The following is an 18,990-nucleotide window of genomic DNA, read 5'->3' as shown; positions in this document are numbered from 1 at the left end:
AAAGTTAATTCGGATGATTGAATTGTTCCTTCGTCGCATTCTCGGAGAATCAGGGGAGTCTGGACTAACAGTTCCTAGCTCCTAAATTCTCCAAACACAATGCATGTAGGGCTTCTATGTTTAACATTTGTTTAATGGACCACTCCTAGAAATAGACCTAGCCTAGAATTAGTTACGCATGACATACAAGACATTCATATGAGTGAAAATTACCCGAGACTATCAGCAGAGGTGGGATGTGCGCAATGTACAACTTGGAAATGTTTTATGAGTAAGTAGGTATACATTTATATTTACAAGTGAGCGCGTATTACGTCTGTATTACAAGGACGTCCTCGTTCAGCTTTTCGAGCCTATCAATCCCTTTCTGCACCGACCTCGTGAAGTACGAGTGTTGGTGCCCGTCAACGTTGTTTTTTTTTTTTTTTTGGTAGTACAAGCCGTCATGGGTTACGGTGCCGACCTTGTCTACTTGAAGTTGACTTGAGAGTCCATCTTGACGGCCCCCTGCGCCTCGAGGGCTTTTAACCTCTGCTCCTTTTGGTAGTTTGCAAGTCTGTACTTTTTGAAATGTGTCACCTATACCACCAATCAGTAGGTTCCAAGTCAGCGAGCTAGACATTGAGAGTATCAGAGTCAGGGAGAGCACATCGGCCCAAGTAAAAAGCCTACCCATTGCGCCGCGCAATTTTGCTCAAACTCATTGCTCTCAGACTTGCACGCCTTTGCGGCGGCCTTGTCGTCCTTGAGGGCGTCGATGATGCCGGCCTTGTCTAGGCAGGCAAAGTACTTGTCGCGCGAGTCCCAGCAGCGCTGGCGCTCGGCGCGCTTGGGGACGGCGGTGCCCTGGCGCAGCTCGTCGGCGCGCTTCTCATCCTCCGACTTGAACAGGCCGAGGAGAGCCATTGTTGCTATCGACCTGTGGTTGTGTGGACAAGATCTGAGGTCGGTTCGGGTAGTGCTATACGTAATTGTGCTCGCCGGTAGCCCAATAGCTCTCTCTTTGGTGGCCTGCTCGAAAAAAATGGTCGCCTGCAGACTTGAGGAGCTTCAATTTGTTCAACGTTTGGTGACGTCGCCACCCCCGAAAATCCGAGTCGGACCCGCGTTTCCACGTGACATCGTCCCAAGTTTTGCGGGTAGCACACAAGTGCGCGACGTAGCATCAGCGCTAGAACAGGTCTAGCGTGTTGGTGTTCCAGTGGAGCGTCCGGCAGGTCGATCCCCTGCGCAGGGGTCCCGAGGTTGATTTTCTGACGACACATTGCGAGATGCTTGTTTTCTGGGACAACAACCATCAACAAGGCAGCACAGCGCATTGTAACTCAAAATTCCCGAGAGCTTGGCCTTTACCCACAGCTCACTCATAAACAGCCGCAACCTAGGCAGACTCAGCTGTCGCCTTGGGTTGTTACCAGAACCTCTCTCCACTGATCTTTGGAGATCTCGACGCAAAAGTCTGTGCCAAACCAACCGCTTGGACATCATCGTTCGTCCCAGCCATCCACCATCTTCGGCAGCATCCTGAAGAAGCTACGATCTTAGCTTCTCGGACAGCGGTGGACTGGTTGTTTTGATTTTGGCTTTCTTTCAACGACATAGCGCCGTAGTCTAATTCAGCGCAATCTATCTACCTGTTCCAAAAAGTCTCGCGACCATAATTCCAGTTCGGTCAAGTTGAGCAAAAGACAAGACTTCAGCATCTGCAGCCAATGGGAGCAACCTGACCTCTGGGGCTACGTACGCGCAACTCAACAAGTCAGACACAATGGCGCGGCGTCGCCGGCCCCCGCGCGCCGGCGCGCTGACGGAGCTCCCACCGCTCAAGATCATCTCCCAGATGGCGATCCTGCAGGTCGCCTACTACGCCGCTGCCCTGATCCTCATGGTGTTCACGGCGCTCGTCTACGGCAAAAAGTTCTCGATGGAGTGGTTGTTTGGGTGGGAGCCCGTGCGAGGGGACACAACAATGGGGTGGCTGATGGCTTTCACATGGCTGGTTGACGGGGCGTTGGTTGTGTGAGTATCTCTCTCCGGAAACTGGGTTACCCGGTAGTAGCCATGCGCACTTGACGTGCGACTGGCCGGTTCTACACGCACAAAGCTTTTTGCTAACGAAGCGGGAATTATGATCTACAGTTCGCTCGGCCTGACGCTCGTCGTCGCCCGCTCCAAGCTCGTCCCGGACTTTGCCATTTCCCTACACGTCATCCACCTCATCATAACGACGTTCTACACGGGGCAGGTGCCGCGCAGTCCTTTTTGGTGGCTCACCATGGCGGTATCGAGCGCGGCGGCCGTGGGGTTGGGCATGTGGGGTTGTCAGTACCGCGAGCTGAGGCCCATGTTCTTTGGGGGAGGACGGTCGTCGGCCAATGCATCCGGTGGCGGGAACGGCGAGGGAAGCAGCAGTGTGGGACATGGTACGGATGGTCGCGAGGATGATGAGGAGGGATTCTCCAGGGGTAGAGGTCGCGGGAGAGGCCGGGACAGTAGAGGTGAGTACGAAATGATGAAGATGAATGGGAATACGGACTAAGGCTTGGGTGGATTGGCGGCTGTAGAGCTGCATATATATATATATATATACTTTAATAGAGGAGTATTATCGACATACGAAAGCATGAGCAAGACGCATAATGGAATTGTTCAATGCCAATCAGATTTGGGTAATAAGAGACGATCTTCACACTCCTTTTGAGAAGGAAAAAGTACGAATGGGAATAGTTTGCTCGAGTTTGGCCAAATGGAAGATTTTAAGTCTGTAGTTCAGCGTTGAGTAAAATACTCCGACCGTGACCGAGTCGCTATTGCGGAAGGCATCGGCAGGGCGAGGGTAGCGTGAGCCAAGGTATCTAGGTAAGGTGGGTGTATAAAGCAATCACTCTAAATTCTATGCTAAAGTCTTTAATCAGTTGCGCTGTTGACTTGCCAGATATCCCGATGAGAGAAGAAACATATGTTGAACAAATGAAAGGCCAAGAAACATCCCCGGCGCGACGAGATAGAGTATATAGATGGAGGTGAACCACCGCATACAATTGCTTATATTGGCCAAGGACTGCTTGACACTGTTGATTGGACCGCTATCTGTCTCTTCTGCGCCAAACCCATTTTTCACAAAACAAGGAGCAAAATGATTCCTACCTTCCTCCCCAGTCTCACCACTACCACAAGCTTGTCAAAGAGTCTACAGCGCAGAAGGGGCAGACGCTGTTCCAATGAGATATTGCCATGGATTGGAAGTTTTGGCCGAGAGCGAATATAGTACAAAGCATTTGGCCATTTATAACCAACGGCTTATCGTTGATCGGGGATGCTACTGGAGCTGCGATGTTGTAACACTTGCTACAGTTTTATACCCTGACAGCGAGCAGCTTTTTTTTTTGTTTTTTGTAGGTTTGCATACAAATTAACCCGTGAATAAGCGGGCCGCCACCCGCCACCCCCCAATGCTTCCAAGCAAAGTTGTAATTATTAGAACTATGATGATTGTAATTTATAGGAACTTACCCTGTAATGACACGCAATTATGCTAAGCAAGCGCTATACGTCCCTCGCAAACCACGGTATTCATAACCCTTATCCAGGGCCTTAGGTAGTTGGAAAAAACGGGATAAAGACCTCATACGTCATGGTAGAGTGAAATTTGTCGAGAAGTTTTTAGCGCAGAAGAGGCAGGCGGTGGTCCAATCATGGCAGTTCGATCCCACATGTTTAAACCTACCTATATTTGTCGAGAAGTTTTTAGCGCAGAAGAGGCAGGCGGTGGTCCAATTAGGTCCTGGCAGTTCGATCCCATGCAGGCGTAACTCGCTCTCCCATGTATTTGTCGAAAAGTTTTTAGCGTAAAAGACGCAGAGGAAACGGCTGACAGTGGCGGAGTTACCCGTAGGTTCTGGGTTACATTATGTGCCCTTTGTAGCACAGTCGAAAAACACCTATCGAGAAATGATTTTCAAATACTGTTTGGGGAAAAAGAGGCAGGTGGTGGGTCAATTTACAGCGGATTGCTGCAAGGTGGATAAAAGACATGATATTTTCATTTGCGTAGTTATTAATACTCCGCGAGATCTAGGCATAAAGATATCCGGCATCTCTGTCTCATTTATGCGGCGGAAAGCGTTCCCGTAGCAGAGAACCGACCCCTACTTCGGGCTGGGTGAAGTCCACCAACGCGAGAGCCTGAGTCGCCGCATCGGTGCGGCAGTAACACTACCTAACTACCCCAAAGCATACCTAGGTGTATTGCTTCAATGAATAAAACAGGGGCCTTGTTCTGTTCCGCCCCCCTCCCCGTCGTGGGTTGTCTCCCATTGAAATCGCCATCGAGAAGCCTGGTAACGTCCCCAGCCCGTAACTTCTGCACCTCCCGTCCATCACAGTCGGTCATACGTTTAGGAAATGCATGCTCTACTTTATTTGCCCCCATTCATGTGACGACGCTACGAATTTATACTACCCTCACGTAGCGAGCGGTTTATTCAAGTCCTATAGCCAACGCCCCAAGCTTCAAATAGACAGACAACCTTGACAACCTCCTCTAACCCCCTCCCCTGGAATGTCTCTTGGGCTGGACTATCGAGCGGCTTTTTTTTTTTTTTTTTTTTTTGCTATCCAGCGGCCACCTTTGCCCACCTTTGCCCACCTTTACCCACATTTGACCAGTGGCTAATCGCGCATCATTTCCTGCAAGCTGCGACTTTGTGGCATTGCTACAATCTTATGCCCTCCATGTGAGTTGAGCGCGTGCAACTGAGCATGGCTTCTCAAAACCGACCTCCGTGAAAATGCCGCTGTGCAGCCTTCAAATTCGCATTTGAACTTGAGCTCTGCGACTTTGCGAGGTTTGGTCTTTTTCGGAGGCCTTGGAAAAGATGTGGAAAAATTGTCTGGGTGATGATTCCGACGGTGCTTCTTAAGCTCAGGCATCGACGCAAAGCCATATAATCTAAAGTCACAGTCCGGCTCTGTACACTCAAAAGGCTTCTTGTGGCGGTTCAAGTGGTGTTCGCGTTCTTCTTTGAGTCCAAAACCTTCGTGGAAGTGGTAGCAAGTTCGCCTCCAGCATTTGAAGGAATTTTCGCCATGATACTTGGCGAGGATGCGTTTCTCATCCTGGTCTGATTGAAGGACTCTACTCTCCAACGCGGCGCGGCTTCTTGTGACGGCTCTTGCTAGAGTCGACGGGTGAACGGCATCGTCGGGATCACCAGTGCCTCGCAGCGAATCCACGTGCTGAGCAATCCGCCAGATTATATCAAAACTGGCCGGGAGTCCAAGTCTCGACAAGGCTCTAGGGCTTGGGGGAGAGACGTCTCTTCCCACGACAAGATCGATACGGTATATCTCGCCGAAATCGCCGATTGCATGTGCCATGTCCTCAGATGGTATGGATGGCTCATCCGTGCCTGGTGCCCTGTCTGCTACCTCGATCATCTTGAGGACATGGTCTGCCCAATGGGCAGCGGCATAATCTTGAAAGGCTGTCTGCCCCTCTACCTCTTCCAGCTCTGGCCGGTATTCCGAGTCGAAGTTGCAGTCAAATGTCAAGTACTGCAGGCACACGAGAGACATTTCGTATTCTGCCGAGAGGCTGGACATGTAACTGGAGTTGATGAGATGGCTGGAACAAGGTTAAATGTCAATCTCATCATGCTGCAAAAAAAGAAAAAAAAAAAAAAAAAAAAAAAAAAGAAAAAGAATTACCGGCTCCATGGACCCCATGCACCCAGACGATGGAGGATCTGGGGACGTCAGGCCCAAGCCAACTCCGCACTTCCTTGTTCTCAAGGATCCAGCGGCCCGTTTGCTTGTTTGTTGCCTTTTGCAAGTCTTCCCGCACTCTAAGCTGCTCCTCATGATCCTCAATCGCCGCAGGTGGGTTTATCCAACTTTGGATTTCTCGACATCTCCGTAATCTCTGATACTTCTTGTCCTCAGAGGAGGCCTTCCGGTTCTGTGCCAGCTCCGCAAATAGTTTGGCCCAGTGAGTCTCTGTGCTGGCTCTGTCGGCCTCGTAGCGTCTCATGTGTAGCTGCCTCGCGTGTCTGTCAATGAGCTTCTTGAGCCGATTGAGATCATCTAATTTGGGCTGGAAACGACTTTTAAAATCTTTCCACACAGCATGGAAGATCTTCTTTGCCACTGGTAGTGAAACACGACGTAAGCTATAATTGAAGCCCTCAAGGGTGCAACCTCGACCTACTTCTCTGTCGGAGATGGGCGAGTGCTTCTAGATGGAAATCTAGAATAACCTCCCATACGTGCTTGAGGGTCTCTTGCATTACGCCATCTTCTTTGAAGAGGTCTTGGTAGCCCTCAAAGATTGGGAGGCTGTCCGCGATGTGCTGATAGGTATCCAACAGCTCATTGGTCGAGTCGGTCCAAGATTTCGCAGACTTGTTACGGCGAGTTAGAGCACAAGCAGCTTCAAGTTATCAGGAAGAAAAAAAAGCACCAACAAATCCGCTTACCAACAGGAGGAACTTCATGGGACCCCAGACAAATGCCAAAATCTCACTCGAGTTGACAAAAACCTCTATAACCTTGCCAAACTGTTCCATGGCCTCAATAAACCCCTGAGCCCGCCGCATGTTTACCATCTTCTTTGAGAGTCGCTGCTCATTTTGTATGTTGAGGATGGCGACCAGTAAATCTCCTTTTTTAGTCACAGCAAATTTGACCCTTTCTTGGTCCGAAAGCTGAGCGCGGAACTTGTCCAACGCCAGCTCGAAGCTGGTCTTGACGCTGGCATTGTTCGTCGATTGAGACATGGATGATGGTTGTGCTGGGTCTGTCGCACGTCTTCTTTTCTTTTCTTTTTTTTTTCGTCAAATTGCTTGGTAGCTGGAATTATCTGGTGATTGACTTTGTTTGCCCATCGAATTTGTCCAGCCATTTGTAAGAAATGACCATCAATCAGTGCTTGATATTAGTAAAACGATTGTCATGTTTTGTTTCTTGCAGTACAACCATCCAAGTGAGTAGAAATATGCACCTTTGTGGGCGGAGCAGCAACTGGCTAGGCTGTGCAAAAGGCTTCCAAGGCTCCCCTCCTCGTGATTTCACAACACCAGCCAATAGCAACCAGCCAAGATGGTTCGCCTTTAATCCCGAGTGCATGCACATGCAGCGAGGCGACCAATTCCTGCATGTGGAAATACTACCAGTCGGTATGAAGATGAAGTTGACCTAGTGACTCCGTGCCTGGTCTTGCAACCAAATACCTAACCAGCCACTGCATGACCTAGAGAACCAAGTTTTCTTCCGTTTCATCGCAAACCTGATAAGTGTCGGAAGTACGTGAAAGATGAGCATGGTGTCGAGCTACGACCGTGACTTCTGGTCAATATTGAATAATGACTTCACAGGAACTGATGAGCGTCTGTCGATAACCGACACCGATAACCTCGATGAAACTATCGGTGAGATACAGGATTGGGGCGATCTGGCCTTGGGGGTCGCCAATGACGACCATGAAAATGCAAAAAGGATTGTCGAACGGAGTATGGGGGGCACTAGCAGTCAAACCGGGGAGTATTGCTGCTATGGGATGGTATGTCCTGTCGTTTTTGTTAAACTGCAAAACCTAAAATGCTGACTACAGCCTGCCCGAATTGTATCGGCAGATACATGAAGCGAGCATCAGACTCATTGGGGACATGGAAAAGCTCCTCGGGAACCTAGACTTCGCCCAGAGTCTCATGGAGTTCGAACTCGTCAAGCGGTTTCAAGATAACCCGCTTCTGGAGTTTGCAGACGGCACACCCCTGGCCCAGGTATCTGAAATCATCGGGAAAGCTTTAGAAGCTATATCGCAGAATCTCGGTGAACAGGAGACCATCGAGGTTCGAGCATTTGTGCCTCCGATGGCTGTCAGGGACGTCATTCAACGTACAAGGAGGCAGTTTGATGCCACCTTGAAAGTGGACATGAATGTTTACGGAACTCGAAAAAATGCCGATGCTGTAGGACGCGCTTTGTCCAAGCGCAAAATCTTCCTCCAGGATCCTGACCATGGCGTCCTTGGAGTTGATTACCATAACCCTCATCTCATCGAGTTCCCAGGCTTTGAGGAAACACCAGCCTGCTTGGCAGCTGCCGAGAGGCTGAGCGAGGATCAAGCCCCGTCAAAGAACAGTGAGGCTGATGTGGCAAAGACAGGCGACAGCAGAAGGGCAGTATCTGCAGTCTTTCACTCCCTTACTAGACACCGAGGATTAGACCTGGCACAGGGTCCCAAGTTGCGGACAAAACTTTTCGAGTGAGTTGGGATTGGTTCAAAACTTTGGATAGTGGTGAAAGTAGGAAATCCTGCTAAAAAGAAATATGCCAACTTAGACATCAGCAAAAAGCCCTCCACTTTATGAAGCAGAGAGAGGAGGGTCCCATACCTGCCGATTACAGTCTGTGGCAGCATAGTATGAATGAGCCTCGCGGGGACTTGCTGGAGTAAGCCAAGCCTACCAAAAGCAAAATATTTCCTCTTCATACATGGGAAAGAAAGCCGGGCGCTGACCATAAACTCTGCCTTGCAGATACATTCACAGGCTGACCGGCAAGCAACAAAAGGATGTCCCAGAAGAGCTCGGCGGTGGCATCCTGGCAGACGACATGGGCATGGGAAAGTCCTTGACCTCGCTTGCTCTGGTCGCAGATACACTCGAGCTTGCAATGGAATGGAGGAAAGAAGGTGACATGGCAGGGGAAACGCAGACAAGCAAACGCCCCCGCAGAGCACAGCGGTCGAAAGCGACTCTCATCATCGTGCCATCCACACGTAAGTCTTCTGGCCACCCAAAAGGACCATCTATGCGACGAGACTGAAATACTGACAATGCGCTACAGTGATCATGAATGAAACCTGGGAAAACGATATCCACAAGTTAGTCACACCTCCTCTACATGGATGCCTTGCAGCGTTGGACAGCCTGACCATGATCCACTGCTGTGCAGACACATGTCTGAAGGCATCACAGTCGCCAAGTACTACGGGAAAGAGCGGGATTTGGTCGACCCCGAGATATACCTCACCAGCGACATAGTCTTCACAACCTACCATACCATTGCGACCAGTGCGAAAAAGTCAAGGTGCGCAATACGTACTGTTGAATGGTTCAGGATCATTTTGGATGAAGGCAAGTCCAAGAGCGATGCGATTCTTGGACCTGATAGTGTTGGCGCATCACTGACACATGGCGGCGACCGCATGCAGCGCACATGATACGGCGGCGGGAGACCATCCTGTTCCAAGCTGTTTCCCAGCTGTCGGCTCGATCAAGGTGGTGCTTGACAGGTACGCCTATACAAAACAGGTTGGAAGACCTCGGCTCGCTGTTGTCGTTTCTCCAAGTGGATCAGCTACAGAACAAAGCCGTCTTCAAGAAATACCTCATAGGCAAGCTTGGCGAGGATTTCGACAAGGGAACCCAAGACTTTGCTCATCTGATGGACTGCATCTGCCTGAGACGGACCAGAGAGCTCCTTGGAATGCCGGAGCCAGTTGAAAGCACCAACTGGATTACGCTGTCTCCATCAGAGCGGGAGCAGTACGACCGCACTGTTCAGGAAACTGCCGAGATTATCCGACAAAAGACTTGGGAAAGGACTGGGAAAGGGAACCATTTTGGTCTGTTCCAGGCCCAGCTGCAGCTCAGGCTCATCTGCAACCACGGCACGTACCAAGTGCCCCTGAAGCTGAGCCGGAGGGACAGGCGGACGGAGCGCGAAGCGATGCTGCAGGCCATTGGTCTGGGAGCCGACACGATCTGCTCTGGGTGCGGCGCTCCATTCTCGGCGTTCGAAGCGCTCAGCTCGACACTATGCAAGCACAAGTTCTGTGCGGAGTGCATGGAAGACAACAACGCTCCATGTCCGCTGTGCCACGCCCGAACAAGGGTGGACGAACTCGACGAGGTGCCAAATGCTGGCATGGGGCTCCCCTTGTACGCCGATGTAGGGAATGGTGGCTATTTCAACATGAATGGCATGTCGTCCAAGATGGAAGCCTTGATGAAGGACGTGAAGGCAGTCTCGCGATTAGGTGGTGCAAAAAGGTAACGATCTCGTCTCCTTGCTGATGTAAAGATGCTCCCGCTGACCCGAGAAAACAACATTGCTAGCATCGTATTCTCGTGCTGGACGCGATCGCTGGACCTGATAGCAATGCACTTGCAAAACCATCGCATCCGCTACCAGCGAATCGACGGAGACCTCAGCATCTGGCAGCGACAAGCCAGCATGAAGAATTTCACAGAGGACCGAGACATTCCCGTGCTGCTGATGACGACAGGAACCGGAGCCCTCGGGTAAAGACCTCTTTTCTAGTTTCTAGATTCAAGCCTCAACGGCCTAGGTCCAGGCGCTAACCATTTTTTTTTTTTGTTTCGTAGACTGAACCTCACCGTCGCGAGCCACATCTTCATCTTTGAGCCGCAGTGGAACCCAAGCGTGGAAAGCCAAGCGATTGGCAGAGCGCAACGGCTCGGGCAGGACCAGCAGGTCTTTGTGACGAGATATCTGGTTGCTGGAACCGTTGAGAATGTAAGCGAGTCCTCTGTCGTGGGCAATTCCACTTGGTCTAGATCGATCAGAGACGCAGAGAAGCACGGCAAAAAAAACAAAAAAAAAAAAAAGACAAGAGAACACGACAGGGCGGTCGCTGACAATTGATTCTTATCACGCAGAGAATGCACTCGCAGCAAAAGAGAAAAGTCGAACTTGCCAAGGTCGGGTTCGAAAACGAATCCATCGCTTCTGAGCAGGGAGATTGAGATTGAGATTGACCAAGATTTTCGTCCTCCAAGGTTGCAGGCGGGTACTCGGCCGTATGGGGCCGGAGGGCTTTCAGGGTCCTGCCGGTGAGCGGTGAAACATTTTGCTGACGGGTGCAAAGAAGAACCCCTGGGGGTAGAGACAGGGGTGTGTTGTCTGGTGCCCCCCCACTGTCTAGGGGATCTCTTGGTGCGGGGAAAGCTCACTGATTTTTGCGGCCAAAGTTGATCCTCCCTTTTTCTCGATGATGCACTTGAAATGTTTGTGGCTGCAAGATACGGCAGACGCAGATAAAAAAGCCAAAAAGAGCCAAGGGGGATTTTTTCTCACTCAGATTGGTGACATTGAAAACCCCCGCTTTCCATTTCTCACCCACACGTCTCTTTTTTTCTCCCCCGAGCTAATTACTTGTTGGTCGTTTTTTTGTTTTCTCGGTAAACTCTGTAGAGTGAAACTTGGTCCATTCGGAAGAAGCAAAAGGGATAATCAAGCAAGTCATGACTCTTTGCCGTCCAGACCCTTTCTTTTCTAGCTCCAGAACTAGCCAAGACACTACCCAATTCTTAGCTGCGCCAAGCATTTTATTTTTATTTTCGCATCTTTTTGGCATTTCGTTTCCCTTGATCATCATTGTTAAACATTGAAAAAGAGTAGGAGAAAGAAGGACAGAAAGACCATGAGCCCTCCGAATCGCCTAAAATATGACCCTAACCCGCACTTTGGACACGTGTCCAACCTCGACAAGGCTCTGGCCTTTGTCGGCTACGTGGTGGTGGCAGTGCAGGCCGTCTTCTTTTTCTTGGTTCGGTTCCTGCGATCAAAATCGGGACCTTTACGGAAGGAGCTTGTATATTTTCTCGTTCCAAAGTAGGTCGTCCCATGTTTCCCCCTTTTTCTTTTTTTTTATTTACTTATTTATTATCTGTTATTCCCATCTTTTTGCTCATTATTATATACGTCATCATGTAATATTAACGAGTCAAAAAAACTCCAGGTTCATCCACTGGCTGCCCACATCAGTAATCCGCCGGGGATCGGTCCGCAGCGCGCGGGCCTTCACCTCTCACCGCTATGGAGACCGGCTGGCTGCGTTCCCCGAGGTGATTGACCGGCCCGAGTTCAGCGGGATCTGGGTGACGAAACCGGGCTTCACGCGAGCATCCAAGCCGCGCGATGCCGACGTGGTCCTCATCTACGTGCACGGCGGCGGCTACGTGACGGGCCTGCCGGAGCAGTACGCCTGCATGCTCCTGCGCATGGCGGAGCGGATCGAGGCCAAGGGCCAAAGGGTCGCCATCTTTGCCCTGCGGTACTCGCTCGCGCCCGAGCGCCGCTTCCCCACCCAGCTCCTCCAGGCCGCGGCCTGCTGGGACTACGTGGTCGGGGAGATGGGCGTGCTGCCGGAGCGGGTGGCGCTGAGCGGCGACTCGGCCGGCGCGTCCATCATCCTCTCGATGCTCGTGCACATGTCGCACCCGCTGGTCGGGGTCGAGAGGGTCAAGCGCCCCGCCAGGCCCGGCCGCGGCATCTTCCTGCAGAGCCCCTGGGTCAACCCGGTGGACGAGACGGGGTACGACGACAACCAGGGCGCCGACGTGATCAGCGTGGCGACGCTGCGAGCCTGGACCGTCGCGGCGGTCACGGGGGTCGAGGACGGCGACGTCGAGCGCTACCTCGAGTTCACGGGCCCGAGGGACGACTGGCACGACATCCTGCCCGCGTACACGTGGGTGTCGGCGGGCGGCAACGAGCGGTTCCTCCGCAACATCACGCGGTTCGTGGAGGCGGCCAGGAAGGCGGGGAAGAGGGTCGACTACGAGGTGCGCAAGGGAGAGGTTCACGTGTGGCAGTTTATGGAATCCGTGATAGAGGGGAACCAGGCGATGGAGCAGGAATTTGGGACGTTTGGGGATGGGTTGATGAGTGGGATTGATGGGCTTGCCAAAGCGATACTTGATGCTCCAAGAAGCAAGTGAGGGTAGGTCTCGAGGCCCGTTTTACCTTGTCTGTGTCCACATGATTGTTTTGGGGAGGATGGAGATATTCGATACCCACTTAATATAAAGATCAATACTTGAGGTCAAGGAAAGAATAGACGGAAGGTAAGCTGCTCCTCGGCGAGCATGATGGCCGATATGGGCAGGCTTGTTGCGTCTGACTGCAGCTTCTTGTGTGGCTTGAAGCATTACCATTTGTGGAAAATCCCCCTCAATGTCTACCTGTGGGGGTCAAGGAGGTTTTCGACTATCAACACGAGCGACATTGCTACAAGTAAGTACAGTCCCAATCCCGCATAATAAATGACGGAATTTCTGGTTAGAAATCATGGCGTAAGCATGGCCAAAAAGGCCAAGCTGCTCGATCTTGGACTTGACTGGACGATGTAAGTACCCTTGCATCCATCCCCTCTTTCGGACTCTCCAAAGCTCCCGTCCGCCCGTGGTGGTAAATGTTGAGTAAATGAGGTAGGTACATAGGGAGTTACGCTTTCCGGATATGCCGATTTTGATACGATGTGTACGGAGTATGTCGCTTGCCAAGACGTGCTAACGTAGTGTGGCACGGCAAAACCCCCGCCGACCTCGTTTCTTTTGTTCCAAAAAGACAAAAAAAGTAAGACCATGACGATCGAACTGTGTGGGGAATCTTGGCATTTTTCACTGTTTGGTAATACTACCAGTCGTATATCATTCAGACCATGTTAGTCTACTGTCAATGCAGAAAAAGAGAGAGAAAAAAAACAATTGTTCCGCTAGAAACAAACCATCTTCAAGCTACAGCCACAGCCACACCCCCATTGACGCCATCCTCGGCACCACCGTTGGGCAGGAACCCAGACCTGGCTCGGTCCGACTCGTCAACGGCAGCGCCGTCTGGCTGCTGAGTCCTCTTGGGCTTCTTCAGCACGGGGTCCACCGGCGAGTCGTCGTGGTTGCGCAGGTAGTAGGCGTAGTCGAGCCCCTGCGTCTCGATGGTGCTGTGGCCGTCGCCCAGGTACCCGAAGCGGTTCGTGCCGGCCTCTCGCTCCAGGATCCAGTCCTCCCACCGCGGCTCCTTGATGGCCTCGAGGTAGTGCAGCGTCGACCCGGGCCACAGACCCACCACCTTGCCCGTGATGGTGTTGCCTTTGTACCAGGAGCGGCACGAGTCGGCCCAGACTGGAGAGGGGGGGGGGGTTAAAAAGTTAGTCGCAAATAAACAAAAATAAATTATCCGACGTCTGTTGTAGGTTTGGAAGAAGAAAAGGACAAAAAAAAAGAAGAAACTCACCAGTCTCCTTCATGTATTCGTCCTTCCACTCGTTAAACTCTCGCACGGCGTCCGACCGCATGCGAAACGACCGGAGGTTCTCCTTTTGGAACTTGGCCATCATCTTGACAATGTAGTCCGCCTGGGCCTCGATGTTGATGAGGACCGGCCCGTTTCCGACTGGACTATTCGGGCCGAGAGTCATGAGGTAATTGGGAAAGTGGTCGACCGCAATGCCAAAATACGCCCGAGGTTCATCTATTGAGGGGTGGGAGAAACATTGACGTCAACGTGGGGAAACAATACGAGCTGCACACTGCGATCGTCTTGAAGTCTGCATACCTTTCCACATCCGAGCCAGATCTGCGCCCGAGGTACCCCTCAGGGGAAACCTAGGCTTGTAGGTCGTGTCGAACCCCGTGGCGCAGATGAGCACGTCGAGGGGGTACTCGCCCCTGCCGTCGTCGCAGACCACCCCAGTCGGCGTCACCTCTGCCACCTGCGCACAAACCACCTGCACCTTTCCGTCGGACAGGGCCTCGATGTAACCGGTGCCAGGCGTCAACCTGCGGCAGCCCACAGCCCAGTCCGGGACCAGGATCCTCTCCAGCTCGGGGTCGCGGATCTTGTCGCGCATCTTTTGCTCCGTGATCTCCCGCATGCGAATCTGCTCCACCGAGCCGGCCTGGAAGACGGCGTAGATGGCGTTGCTGCTGGCCTCGAACCCCCTGCGGAACTCGAGGTGCGCGGCGGGGTCTCGCGCAAACGCCTGCTTCTCCTCGTCGCTGAAGCTGCGGTGCTCGCCGCCCTGCTGCGTCCCCTCGCCAAAGACGGGCGTGATCCAGGTCGCGCTGCGGATAAACGTCACCAGGCTGCCCACCATGTCCTTGATGGCCGGGAGGATCTGGATCCCCGACGAGCCGTTGCCGATCAGCCCGACTCTTTTGCCCGCCAGGTCCAGCCCCTGCTCGGGCCAGTCGGCAGAGTGGACCAGGTCGCCGCTGAAGGATTTCAGGCCTGGTATGTCGGGCCACTTCCAGTCGTTGAGGATCCCGCCCGCGTTGAGGAGGACGTCGCAGGTCTTGTTGAGCACCTTGCCCGTAGCCAAGTCCTCGACCTCGACCCGCCAGAAGGCTTCGCCGTCGTCCCACCGGGCGCCGGTGACTTTGTGGCGGAGCCGCACGTATTTTTCCAGGTTGTTCTTGACGGCAAAGCTTTTGAAGTAGTTGTAGATCTCCTTGGACCCGGCGTAGTTGGCGCTCCAGTCGGGCTTGGGATCGAAGCTCCATGTGTAGTTGTGGGCTGGGACGTCGCAAGAACATCTGTTGCGTTTGTTTTTGTGATGATGTCAATCTTGCTCTGCTTAGAAGGGGCTGGCTAGGGAACATACCCTGGATATCGATTCTCATACCAAGTGCCCGTCACATCTGGGTTCTTCTCAAAGACCTCGAGCTCAAAGTCGTCAAAGTTGCGCTGAATCTTGTAGGCCAAGAGGAGACCAGATGCTCCCGCGCCTATGACTATGACGGAAAGCGTTCTCTGCAGTGTGTATATTGGCTGCAGGGAAGCATGGCCACGCTTGACCTGCTTCGGGGCATCGTTGCTCTGGGAGATGGATCCCATGATGGGGTGCAAAATGTGAATGGCCTGACTGATAGAATTTACAGAACCAGGCCTGATAGTCGAGATTTACAGGAGCTTTAGCGGACCTTTCCAACTCGTATTAAACAGGGCATGAGTTGCCATCAGCTTTCCATCAGCTTGCGGGAAACGCGGGTGTTAAATTTAGGTACCTGGCAACACATTTTTGTAGCTCCCTGGGTGAACTTGTACACCTACCTACCCCGGTACATCACTCAACCATCAAGTCCGACATACTATTACGTAGTGTATAGTAGCAGTAGGAGCAGCGGCAGAGGACAGGCCGGGGTAGAGTGGTAATTAGTACATCTGTATCGCCTAGAAGCATGTTTCTTACAAGGTGTCCCACAAAAAGAACTGGGAATTGCATTCCAGTCGCAAGGGAGGGTTGGGTTGCAATTGCCCTTTTGGCGCTATGCGTCATGGTGTGACAAGCCATGCATGCAGTTTTTCATTCTTTTACAAAAATCACAGACTCACCACACCAATACTCTGCGATAACTCGGTACCAAAGTCCGAGCTCCCCTTTTTCTCGGAATAATTCCCAACAAAGGATCTGACTTAATCTTTGACTGCTTTTTGTTGTTTTGCTCCAGCGAGACAACAACTGTCTTGGTGTAACATGGCCTGGTACATTTGAGCGGAGAAAAACGGAATTTAAAGTGAGAGATTTTGAGCCGCAGTGACATTCATCAATATAAGCTATGTAGAGATGTCTTTTTCCTCCTCTTGAGCAATGTTACGCCCTAAAAAATAGCGATGCCCTTTTCGTTTACCAAATGCCCCCATCCTCCAAAGAAAAAGCTGGTAGACCAATTGGGAACCTATAGCTTAGTTCGCGGCAACAGCACGGGCAATACGGGCCCTGGTAGCAAGCCTGCCACGGCTTTTACCGGCACCCGAGCGCCTAGTGACCTTGCCGACATCGGCAGCACCGGATCCCTTGGCATCACCACCAGCAGCACCGGCTTTGGCATCAGCAGACTTGTTCGCATCGGCAGCGGCACCACCCGCAGCTGCTCCACCCGCAGCTGCTGCACCAGCCTTAGCCTTATCCTTGGCAGCCTTCTCTTCTTCCTTCTTCTTCTTCTCGGCTGCCTTCTTTTCCTTCTTCTCCTTCATCTTTGCCTCTTTAGCTGCCTTTTTGGCGGCCTGCTTCTCCATTTTGGCCTTCTTCTTGTCGTCCTTCTTCTTGGCGTCCTTGGCTGGGTCAGCTGCACCTGCACCTGCACCTGCACCTGCACCAGCTCCAGCACCAGCTCCAGCACCAGCACCTGCTGCACCTGCTCCAGCACCAGCGCCTGCTGCACCTCCAGTTGCATCAGCAGCAGCCTTGTCGTTTGCGGCTACCAGCTTCTCACCGGCGGCACCCCCCTTGGCATCAGCACCGGCTTTCTTGTCGTCACCGGCTTTCTTGTCGTCACCGGCTTTCTTGTCATCACCGGCTTTCGCACCAGCGCCCTTGTTGTCAGCAGCACCGGCGCCGGCTTTCTTGTCGTCACCGGCTTTCTTGTCATCACCGGCTTTCGCACCAGCGCCCTTGTTGTCAGCAGCACCGGCGCCCTTGTTGTCAGCAGCTCCGGCGCCGGCTTTCTTGTCGTCACCGGCTTTCGCGCCAGCGCCCTTGTTGTCAGCAGCACCAGCATCAGCAGCCTTGTTATTGCCCTGGGCCCCACCAGCGCCCCCAGCGCCTCCAGCGCCCCCAGCCCCGTTCCCTTTGTTCGCAGCTTCGCAGTCCTTCTGCTGCTTGTCGCACAAGGCAACGCTGCCTTCAATCTGCTTGCTGTTGACCTGCCGGGCGCAAGCGTTCTTTTGCCTGTCGCAAGACCGTTGGATGGCGGCACCTGCGTTGACGAAAGTGTCGCCGTCGACCGAGAAGGGGCGGTCGCCGGTGCCCTTGATGACTGGAGGAGGTGCGCCGCCCAGGGTGCCAGTAAACTTTTGTACGTTCTCGCCCTCAGCACGCTCTTGGACTGTTGAGTGGTTGGGAAAAAGAAACGAGTCAGCATCTTGTTTATCCTGCGTCTGTTTATGACTTGTGGGCAGTGGGAAAACCTACGAGCGATAGCCTGGACAAGGGCAGGGAGGATGGCAACGAAGAAAGTGTTGGACCTCATTTTGATAGTAAAGATTGTGGAACAAGGAGTATGGTAAAATGTGTGTGTTTGTGTGTGTACTGTAAGGACAGAGACAGAGACAGAGACAGAGACAGAGACAGAGACAGAGACAGAGACAGAGAGAGAGAGAGAGAGAGAGAGATAGAAAAGAAAAAGAAGTGAAAAAATTTGTTTCAAAAAGAGCTCACAGAGCTGAAAGAATGGAAATAGAGATTGTGTGAAGAATGAAAAGAAGAATGAAAGCTGATGATGAGTGATAGAAAGAAGAATATGCCAAGATACGAGATCAAAGCCCGTCTTATATACACCGATCTGATGGACTGACAGATCCAACCATCGGATGGCAGCTCGCCCATCTCAGCTCACATCAGCCACCACTGGTAGCATACGCAGTACGTAAAAGAGACTCGACTCGTTGCGTCTGGAATCGACAGAGTTGAGACGATCTTACTGACCCCTGTTTGGCTGAAAACCATAAATTTACCCTTAATGAAGACCATATCAAAAGATGTCTTGGTCCCGAAAATAGTATAACCTGCATGGTGTACCGTTGTTGTGCGTGGTGGCTTCTTTCAAAGTCGAACGAGTTCTGGACTCGTCGGGAACGAACGACTAAGTCTGAAGCGCAAATTAGAATCAGAAAACAAGATTTTTACCCGCCGATGCTGTTACGGTATTGGATCTATGACACTGTAAACAAACTTGCCAAGTTACGCGATGTAGATCAAAAATCCACAACGATCGCGAGTAGGGTAAAGGTGGGTCTGTGTATAATATAACATGTTGCCTTGTCCTTGTTGCGGCGTGGAGGGGGAGCGTATTAGTTGTCCTCAGCGGTTCATCTGACTACCTATGGTAGACTGGCTGGCTAGGCTGGCTGTTACCACCATGCCGGGACCCTTCACAGTAGAATCGTATCCGCGTTGACCAATCGTATCAGTCCCATGGTTAAGGGTTGTCAAATGGCAGAATCTTTGACTTGCCTGACACGATCAGCCAGCACTAGTCAGGACAGCGACTAGGAAAATACAGTACACATCACCCCGACTGGTTTCATCCCACCAGGTTTCATATCGGAACCCCAGGTTAGGTCCGCTTAGGATCCGGAGCTTTTTAGACTTGCGAAATCTAGATTTGCTGCTTGTTTTTAATGACACTCTATGTTGCATCGCCTTGCTTGAGATCATGACTGTTGGCGGACATGAGA

At 52.0% G+C, this 18,990-nt stretch overlaps 7 protein-coding genes across 7 annotated transcripts; 3 read left to right on the top strand and 4 right to left on the bottom strand.

Moving 5' to 3' along the window:
* Positions 1-176: 176 nt before the first annotated feature.
* MGG_06573 (uncharacterized protein) lies at positions 177-1,087 on the bottom strand. The gene is made up of 2 exons (XM_003716915.1): positions 673-1,087; positions 177-579 (listed from the first exon to the last, which is right to left on the bottom strand). Exons 1-2 carry the CDS (start codon positions 904-906, stop codon positions 469-471), a joined length of 345 nt encoding a protein of 114 aa, XP_003716963.1. The 5' UTR covers positions 907-1,087; the 3' UTR covers positions 177-468.
* Positions 1,088-1,265: 178 nt separating this feature from the next.
* Positions 1,266-2,637, top strand: MGG_06574 (uncharacterized protein). Its single transcript, XM_003716914.1, has 2 exons — positions 1,266-2,019; positions 2,140-2,637. Exons 1-2 carry the CDS (start codon positions 1,769-1,771, stop codon positions 2,537-2,539), a joined length of 651 nt encoding a protein of 216 aa, XP_003716962.1. The 5' UTR covers positions 1,266-1,768; the 3' UTR covers positions 2,540-2,637.
* A 2,034-nt stretch (positions 2,638-4,671) lies between these two features.
* On the bottom strand, positions 4,672-6,776 carry MGG_06575 (uncharacterized protein; the record flags this gene model as incomplete). The annotated part of the gene is made up of 4 exons (XM_003716913.1): positions 4,672-5,585; positions 5,710-6,147; positions 6,209-6,401; positions 6,477-6,776. The coding sequence occupies 4 exons, from the start codon at positions 6,774-6,776 to the stop codon at positions 4,672-4,674; spliced, it is 1,845 nt and encodes a 614-aa protein (XP_003716961.1).
* Positions 6,777-9,492: 2,716 nt separating this feature from the next.
* On the top strand, positions 9,493-10,775 carry MGG_12793 (DNA repair and recombination protein RAD5C; the record flags this gene model as incomplete). The annotated part of the gene is made up of 3 exons (XM_003716912.1): positions 9,493-10,058; positions 10,395-10,545; positions 10,689-10,775. The coding sequence occupies 3 exons, from the start codon at positions 9,493-9,495 to the stop codon at positions 10,773-10,775; spliced, it is 804 nt and encodes a 267-aa protein (XP_003716960.1).
* A 677-nt stretch (positions 10,776-11,452) lies between these two features.
* Positions 11,453-12,752, top strand: MGG_12792 (alpha/beta hydrolase fold protein; the record flags this gene model as incomplete). Its single annotated transcript, XM_003716911.1, has 2 exons — positions 11,453-11,643; positions 11,771-12,752. The coding sequence occupies 2 exons, from the start codon at positions 11,453-11,455 to the stop codon at positions 12,750-12,752; spliced, it is 1,173 nt and encodes a 390-aa protein (XP_003716959.1).
* A 78-nt stretch (positions 12,753-12,830) lies between these two features.
* On the bottom strand, positions 12,831-15,899 carry MGG_06577 (phenylacetone monooxygenase). The gene is made up of 4 exons (XM_003716910.1): positions 15,416-15,899; positions 14,368-15,347; positions 14,047-14,283; positions 12,831-13,934 (listed from the first exon to the last, which is right to left on the bottom strand). Exons 1-4 carry the CDS (start codon positions 15,646-15,648, stop codon positions 13,546-13,548), a joined length of 1,839 nt encoding a protein of 612 aa, XP_003716958.1. The 5' UTR covers positions 15,649-15,899; the 3' UTR covers positions 12,831-13,545.
* Positions 15,900-16,497: 598 nt separating this feature from the next.
* On the bottom strand, positions 16,498-17,783 carry MGG_06578 (uncharacterized protein; the record flags this gene model as incomplete). The annotated part of the gene is made up of 2 exons (XM_003716909.1): positions 16,498-17,639; positions 17,726-17,783. The coding sequence occupies 2 exons, from the start codon at positions 17,781-17,783 to the stop codon at positions 16,498-16,500; spliced, it is 1,200 nt and encodes a 399-aa protein (XP_003716957.1).
* Positions 17,784-18,990: the final 1,207 nt, after the last annotated feature.

This window comes from Pyricularia oryzae, chromosome 4 (genome assembly GCF_000002495.2).
Source record: "Pyricularia oryzae 70-15 chromosome 4, whole genome shotgun sequence".
Classification (NCBI taxonomy): domain Eukaryota; kingdom Fungi; phylum Ascomycota; class Sordariomycetes; order Magnaporthales; family Pyriculariaceae; genus Pyricularia; species Pyricularia oryzae.
Note: the sequence above shows the minus strand (reverse complement) of the source record. Positions and strands in the feature narration are given on the sequence as shown.

Bases quoted from the DNA above. Each gene is read 5' to 3' on its own strand.
- MGG_06573 (XM_003716915.1), bottom strand. From the start codon at position 906: ATGGCTCTCCTCGGCCTGTTCAAGTCGGAGGATGAGAAGCGCGCCGAC. The intron at 580-672 runs GTAGGCTTTTTA...TTGGTGGTATAG, and splicing joins AAAATTGCGCGGCGCAATGG to GTGACACATTTCAAAAAGTA.
- MGG_06574 (XM_003716914.1), top strand. From the start codon at position 1,769: ATGGCGCGGCGTCGCCGGCCCCCGCGCGCCGGCGCGCTGACGGAGCTC. The intron at 2,020-2,139 runs GTGAGTATCTCT...TATGATCTACAG, and splicing joins GTTGACGGGGCGTTGGTTGT to TTCGCTCGGCCTGACGCTCG.
- MGG_06577 (XM_003716910.1), bottom strand. From the start codon at position 15,648: ATGGGATCCATCTCCCAGAGCAACGATGCCCCGAAGCAGGTCAAGCGT. The intron at 14,284-14,367 runs GTATGCAGACTT...ACCCCTCAATAG, and splicing joins TCTGGCTCGGATGTGGAAAG to ATGAACCTCGGGCGTATTTT. The intron at 13,935-14,046 runs GTGAGTTTCTTC...CCCCCTCTCCAG, and splicing joins CGAATACATGAAGGAGACTG to TCTGGGCCGACTCGTGCCGC.